The sequence below is a fragment of the Cibotium barometz genome, chromosome 38 (assembly GCF_041138505.1).
Source record: "Cibotium barometz isolate CiBa-2024 chromosome 38, ASM4113850v1, whole genome shotgun sequence".
Lineage (NCBI taxonomy): Eukaryota > Viridiplantae > Streptophyta > Polypodiopsida > Cyatheales > Cibotiaceae > Cibotium > Cibotium barometz.
In genome coordinates this window covers 32,517,051-32,525,135 of record NC_141083.1, presented here as the reverse complement: position 1 = coordinate 32,525,135, position 8,085 = coordinate 32,517,051, and the positions used below count along the sequence as shown (strand labels likewise).

The 8,085-nt window shown below is 42.0% G+C and overlaps 1 protein-coding gene across 1 annotated transcript; it reads left to right on the top strand.

Moving 5' to 3' along the window:
- The first annotated feature begins 4,215 nt into the window (after positions 1 to 4,215).
- Positions 4,216 to 7,283, top strand: LOC147616616 (pentatricopeptide repeat-containing protein At1g06140, mitochondrial-like). Its single transcript, XM_086777677.1, has 2 exons — positions 4,216 to 4,409; positions 4,485 to 7,283. The coding sequence occupies exons 1-2, from the start codon at positions 4,329 to 4,331 to the stop codon at positions 6,303 to 6,305; spliced, it is 1,902 nt and encodes a 633-aa protein (XP_086633803.1). The 5' UTR covers positions 4,216 to 4,328; the 3' UTR covers positions 6,306 to 7,283.
- Positions 7,284 to 8,085: the final 802 nt, after the last annotated feature.

The following is an 8,085-nucleotide window of genomic DNA, read 5'->3' as shown; positions in this document are numbered from 1 at the left end:
TGATCATAGTTATGGTTTTATGCATGCAAAAGAGAACTCACCTCCACAATATATACATCATGGTGGGTCACATATCTTCGAAACGCTTGTGCAATAAGCTATGATGCAATGGAATTCTTGAAGAAACCTTGATAAAGGCAAAGTTTTAGGTTTGGATGAACCTATTATGGATGGAACTTGGAATGCATCACCTATGGAAGGTCCTCACTTTAATGGATGAACCTATTATGGATGGAACTTGGAATGCATCACCTATGTAAGGTCCTCACTTTAATGGGAGGGGTGCTAGTCATGCTAGAACAAATGAGCATCATAGAGGTGATGAAGATTAGTTTAAAGAGTGAAGGACAAAATCACTTTGACAAAGTTCAAAGGAGCAGGCTCTACTAATGAGGAGTTTGAAGAGTCGATTGATAAGATGGAGCTTTATTTTGAGCTTAGCCCTCATAGTGATAGAGCCATGGTGTTGTTTGCTACAATGGACTTGGAAGGCTATGCCCATGCGTGGCGGTGACACTTGATCACCACTTGGGTTAGATTTCAAGAATGAGATGAGGCGTATATTTATTTCAGCCCTTAACCAATCTAAGATGGTGGAAAAATGGGATGATATTACTCAAGTGGGCAATGTCAAAGACTATGTTCACACGTTCATGTCAAAGACTATGTTCACACGTTCATGAAGTTTTCACTCCATGTGAAAGGCTTGAGTGAAGATTACAAATTGAGGAATTCGTAAAAGGATTGCAAAAAAATAAATAAAGTTGATGTGGATGCTATATATATATGTATATATATACATACATACATACATGCATGCATGCATGTGCACACACACACACACACACATTGAAAGAGACTAGAACACCTAGGAACCAGAGTTTGCACAGTTGCACTCAATAGAGAAGGACACACTCTTCTTCTCAAGTGGGAGAAGCCACCATAGGTAAGATTAGAGAGAAAACTTGTAATTATGATTAGTATATCGATTAGTCCACTCATTAGCCTTATTTTCACTTATTATAACATGATTGTCCTTTCACACTACACTTAAAAGTGTCCATGGACATTATCCAACCTATTTCTTAACATTTGGCTCCTTTCACATTCACTTAATCCCTTGCCATACATGACTTTGTATTGATGAGACTATGTGTACTGCTATCCACCAAAACATGTGGCACCCTTCCATTTATGCATGCCTTAATCCTCAACATACTTACACCCTCACAAACAAGCATAGGCATCACTAGAAAAGTTACGCAAAGTGGCCATCTTGTCTCTCACGAGCACATATAGGTAATGGTAACCCATCATCATATTCAAATTTGAGTATGATGATGGTAATCCATCATCATAGTTAAATTGCCTCTTCTTTGATCCACTTGGATCAAAGAGGAAATCTACCCTCATTCTCTACATCATCCACATCATTGGAATCCTCAATGAATTCCTCATACTCATCCACATCCTCTTTTGTGCCTTCATTGTTGCAAGATTTGGTGAGGGTCTCATCTTCTTGGCTTTACAAACCTTCCTTGTTTCATTTATCACCACACTTGAAAAGCACAACCCTTTGCTCTTCAACTCATTGCTGTGATCTTCACCTAGGACCTTACCCTTGTTGGCACATTTAGTATTGACATGCTACCCATGACCATTTTAAGGTCTTGGAAGGTTTGCACCATATTTGTAATTTTCTCTCTCACGTCTTCCATACATGGTAGGAGAACTCGAATGAGGCGTAATACCACTTGAAGGTTTAACCATAGACGAATTACCAAAATTAGCATTTATCCCTTGCCTTGTTTCTCTTACATGTGCATATTTTGCCTCATCAATCTCTATAAGTGGCATGGCCTCTTTGATGATGTTGGTCTTTGAGCATCCACATTAACTCTAATGTTGTTTTGCAATTCTTTTATGAACTTCCTCAGTTTGTAATCTTCACTCAAGCCTTCCATATGGAGTGAAAACTTCATGAACTTACGAACATAGCCATAACATTCCCCACTTGAGTGATATCATCGCATTTTTCGTCTCATTCTTGAAGTCCAACCAAGCATTGATCATGTAATCATGAGCATTGAAGGCAGGTTACCATTTAGGTCCCCAAATCGAGTGGTGCTAATGTGCCGGTAGTGGTGCACCCATGGCGTCTATGTTGCCCTATATTTACATCCATGCCGTGCCATTTATATGAAAATGAGGGTTGCAAGCATGTTTGTTAAGCACGTCTTCAAGGACTTTGGTACAAGTTTGATATTTAGTCATTAGGGCATTTCCAGGTGAGATGCTAATCCTCTTCGTGGGTGGTCTGAGAATCGTCATTGAAAATCCATCTACCCATAGGTTGGGACTTTCATGTCTTGAGGTTGATTCACATAGTTTAGTCCTTATTATTTCTAAGTAGATTCGATTTGTGTCCCAATCATGGACCAAACATGTGTCATGCCTGAATGGACGACCAAGAATTGCATCAAAGGTTGATTCACATAGTTTAGTCCTTATTATTTCTAAGTAGATTCGATTTGTGTCCCAATCATGGACCAAACATGTGTCATGCCTGAATGGACGACCAAGAATTGCATCAAATTTTCTAGGTCTTTGAAAATCCATCACGACAAAGGTATGTTTCAAAGTTAAGCTAATTGTTTAAATCATGTACCATCCCTAACAGTTTACCTGAGGATCCATCAATTAGTTTTATAACCATTCCGACTGGTTGAAGTGTTGGTTTACCCCATTGTTCCTAGTAATGCTTAGTGAGGATACTGAGTCCAGCACTGCCATCTAGGCTTAGAGGACCTTTGCAGAACCCATTGGACAAGGAATTGCAACAGTGTAACAACACAAGGAGGAGGAATGCTACGAATGGTTCTCTCCACATGCGAGGGTGAAGCTCTTAAGCTTGGGCATGGCTAATTAGTAAGGTCCCATGACACATGTTTGAATGGTCAGTGTTGCTACTCTTAACACCTATATCTCGAGGTTTATATTCACACATCACTAGGTGGTGGACTAGGGCCTACTATCTTATAGGGTATGACAATGCTCTCTCTCTAAATGGAGGTTTTAGTGGATCTTTAATCTTTTGATGCCATAGATCCTCAGTGTTAATGGGCTCATTGTTGGAGTCTGCTACTATGATATGTTTAAAGATTTTGAGATTGTGATTACGTAGCTTTATGTTCACCTTTGTTTCTTGGTTAGCTTTGGTCCTCCACACCAATTGGGGAGAATCCTTGGGTGCGTACTCTCCAAGCTTACATGCAAGAGAGGGGCTTCGTTAATTTTTCTCATGTCAATGAGCTCTTGTGGGTCCTTCTATCAAATAGATTGGCTTCCCCTACAAGGTCTTCATTGGTTTCCTCAAGCATTTGTGTTGGTTTCAAAGTTGGTTGGGGTAAGAGATCAGGGATTAGTTCAAGAGCGGTTAACAATCCATATTCTTGCATTTATCCTCGAACATTTGCGTTGGTTTGGGTAAGAGCTCACATATTAGTTTAAGAGGTGTTACAATCCATAATCTTGCATTTATCCTAGCATAGGTTCTAGTTGTGTGTGAACACTTTGAATCGATTCTTGAGCATGCTCCATTTGAGCTTTTCTAGCACAAGATTAGGATAATTCATGTGTTTTTCTGGTGTCCCTTGAGATTTTGGTGGGACAGGTGCATTAGGTATAAGGTCCTCTTTTTTTGGATGAGGCCGTATCAGTGCCAGATCAACTTTGAATTGTCACTTTGTCATCGCCCTCGCCAATGTTGATGCTTCAACACCTTTTGTAGCTTCCAACATCTTCAGAATTGGAGTTTTGGTAGTTTGTTTACATCCATCATTTTTTGTGGCATTAGCAAGTTGTTTTTCCTTTGGTCCCTTGGCCACTGGAGGCTATTGAGCTTTAGCCTCCTTTGATCCCAATGCATGTTCTTTCATGCAACTACAAGGTCAAAGCATGTGCAACCTTTTTTTGCAGTTGTTTACTTTATCTTACAAGCATGTGAGCATGTTCAAGGGAACCCTTGTGATTAGGCAACCTTCTTTTGCAGTTGTTTACTTTATCTTACAAGCATGTGAGCATGTTCAAGGGAACCCTTGTGATTAGGCAACGTTATATACTTAGGTGGTGCAAATTAATTAAAATTGATGAAATAAGACCTCAGAAAAGTAAGTTTAAAAAAAAAAACAATTAAACATATGCGTAATACAAATTTGCATTTTCCTGGTGATCCACTCCTCTGCAGAGCTCACCACTTAACAACGCAAAAGAGGGGCTCACAACTTGACAATCGAAAAGAAGGACAACTTCGTCTTGGATCCCTCCCTATGGCATGCAGAGACATGGACTTCTTATGGAAGGAGTACTTCAGGAATCCCTCCCAATGGAGGGACAATCGAACCAGCAAGGTAAGCACTGTTTTACGATTACATGAGAGTACACGAAAACCTATTGGCTTGCCTGAGTATTGTTTTGCATCACAGAGAAGCCCAAGATCCCCAGACTTCAAACATAAAATGACAAAAGAGTCGCTGTGGATGGACGGGTGGTACAATCCATCCTGGGTCCAAGAGGAGCTCAGAAGAAGAGGACTGCAACGAGAGTTCTGTGTGACGAAGGCCAAGGAAATCCTCCACAAAGCACGACAGCGAGATAGCAACAGCAACCACCAAGAGGATACTGCTCTTGTAGCCTTACTAAAGGCTTGTGCCAAGCAAAAAGACCTGTGCAAAGGCAGCAGAATACATGCTGATATTCTCAAACGGGGGTTGCTTGAAAAGAACATTTATGTAGGCACTGCCCTACTCAATATGTATGCCAAATGTGGTGCACTTTCAAAAGCACAAGAAGTGTTTGACGAGCTTCCAGTTCGGGATGTAGTCTCCTGGAGTGCCCTGATTGCAGGATATGCCCAACACGGGCATGGTCATGAGGCTCTGAACTGCTTTGGACGGATGCAAGAGGAGGGCCTCTCCCCAGATGCAGTCACCTTTATTTGCATCTTGAAAGCCTGCGGCAGCATAGCAGCAGCTGAGAAGGGAGAAGAGATACATGCTGAGGTCGTCAGGCAGGGCTTATTGGAGAAAGATATTGTGCTTGGCACTGCATTGGTGGATATGTATGCCAAATGTGGTGCACTTGCAAAAGCGCAAGAAGTGTTTGACAAGCTCCAAGTTCGGGATGTAGTCTCCTGGAGTGCCCTGATCACAGGATATGCCCAACACGGGCATGGTGATGAGGCTCTGAACTGCTTTGGACGGATGCGAGAGGAGGGTCTCTCCCCAGACGCAGTCACCTTTAGCTGCATCTTGAAAGCCTGCGGCAGTATAGGAGCAGCTGAGAAGGGCGAAGAGATACATGCTGAGGTTGTCAGGCAGGGCTTATTGGAAAAAGATATTGTGCTTGGCAATGTATTGGTGGATATGTATGCCAAATGTGGTGCACTTGCAAAAGCACAAGAAGTGTTTGACGAGCTTCCAGTTCGGGATGTATTCTCCTGGAGTGCGCTAATCGCAGGATATGCCCAACACGGGCATGGTGATGAGGCTTTGAACTGCTTTGGACAGATGCAAGAGGAGGGTCTCACCCCAAATGCAGTCACGTTTATTTACATCTTGAAAGCCTGCGGCAGCATAGGAGCAGCTGAGAAGGGCAAAGAGGTACATGCTGAGGTTGTCAGGCAGGGCTTATTGGAAAAAGATATTGTGCTTGGCACTGCGTTGGTGGATATGTATGCCAAATGTGGTGCACTTGCAAAAGCACAAGAAGTATTTGACGAGCTTCCAGTTCGGGGTGTAGTCTCCTGGAATACGCTAGTCGCAGGATATGCTCAGCTTGGAAAGGTTGAAACTGTTTTTGACTCATTCAACAAAATGATAGCAGAAGGTATAGAGCCAGATCTGGTCACGTTTGTTGTTTTGCTTACTGCATGCAGTCACACAGGTCTAGTGGACGAGGGGCAAGTGTACTTTGAGATTATGAGCACAGTCCATGGCATCATCCCAACTTTAGAGCACCACACTTGCATGGTTGATCTTTTCAGCCGTGCAGGGCACTTTGACAAGGCAATAGGAGTGATTGAGAAGATGCCACCTTCTGATTGTCTTCCGCTTTGGTCTGCTCTGTTGGGTGCTTGTCGAAAATGGGGAAACCTGAAGCTTGGAAGATTGGCTTTTGAACATGCAGTACAATTGGATGAAAAGGATGCTGCAGCATATGTCGACATGAGTAACATATATGCCGCTGCTGGCATGCGAGAGGAAGCGAACAAGGTTGAAGCTATGAGAATGGAAAATGGAGCATAGAAGATGCCAGGATGTTGTTGGTTGACTGATGCAAGTGGAAATGTACATTTGTTTATTGTCAGGGATGACAGTCATCCCCAAGCAAAAATATCTTTATGAAGCTAGAAGACATTGGTAAAAAAAAATCAGAGGAAAGGTATTCCCCAGGCCTTCCATTGGGTGTCACAAGACATTTCAGATGATGCAAAGGAAGATGTGCTATGCAGGCATAGTGATGGCCATTGCATGTACACCTGAAGGGACACCTATATGTGTTACGAAGAACATGCGGGTTTGTGGTGACTGCCATTTTGCTACATCACTTATATCAAAAGTGGAGCAGCGGAAAATTCTGGTCAAAGATGCGAGCCACATTCACATTTTCGAGGATGGAAAGTGTACTTGTGAGGAATATTGGTGATGGTACTTGCTAGACTGCCGAGGACAGAACTCAACGATATATAGCGACTCTAGGACTCTAGAGGTGAGTTGTGCAGCAGCTATTTTTTTTGGCTCTCTTTATAGTGTTGTATTGTTTTGTACAGTTGTTCTGATCAAGAGTTTTCCACAGTTATTGATGTTATAGAAGTACATCCTACCTCCGAGTGATCAGCTCAAACCAGTTTGATATCCTTTTCTCCATTGGTTACAATGTTCACGCTGCAGCTTTGAATATCATTAGAAGAGTGGACCTCAGAACACTCCTTGCATGCTGCTGTATGCAGATGGGGTAAAGCATATGATGGGGTGAGATGGGACTTTATCCTGGAAGTCCTAAAGAAGACTGCAATTGGCAACACTTATCATGATTTGGTCAAAACGCTTATTTCATTGGACACATTGTGTAACTTGTAACATTTAAGCTGTAGGCAGCGCTCCCACTAGCTGCTACAACTGAGTGACTCTTAACCTTTTCAAGAGAAATGGGACTGAGATGACAAAACCAGCGACTTACTACATTGTAGTACTTTAATTTAGGGCACAAAATCGAATGTGAATTTATTTCTAATCTTTGCATGTGTACTGCAACATGCGAAAATCATCAGCCATAGCATGTGCTGGCGCTTGATTTAGAAGGCATTAAATTATACACAGAAAACATCATGAATGCTCACCAAGAACCGCGAGCATGCTATCCTCTTGGGGTCACAAAGTTGCACCTTTTCCTTTCACGATATCTTTTTTACAAATGGAATGTGTAAAATGTATTAAAATGGAATGTGTAAAATGTATTACAAAGAAAAAGGCATTATAATGCCAAGAATTTAACATCCTCCAATACTCCTAGACCATCCAGATCCCTAAAATTTAGACAAGACTCTACAAACAATGGAAAGATTTGTAAAGCAAAAAGGTGCTCCTTGAAACCGGTGCCAATTCATGTTTAGTCTTGTTGATGCAAGGGTCCTTAGGGAGCTTACCTCAGAACCAAGCTAGAGTCAAATTCCATAGCTTCACCTCCTCTTGTGGGAAGCAATGTGTCTTGCCTTCGTTGTCACACTGAAGTGGCTGCTTGTATTGTAGGTGTTGCAAACCGATGAAGCCAAATTTTGTGTGGTCACCTTAAGCTCGAATCTACTTGGTTGCAATGCCTAGTCCCACAAGGAAATAGTAGAGAATAGGACAAAGAAGTCTTGGGAGCTAAGAGAGGAGAGTGCCTTCTCAAACTCTAAGTATTAGCTCGGAGGGAGAATGAGAGTAGAGAGAACACTTCATCTATTGCACAAATAGGAAGCATGGTTACACAATGGAGAAATTGACTTATACACTTCATAAGTCATTTCTCCAACTGGGTCACTTG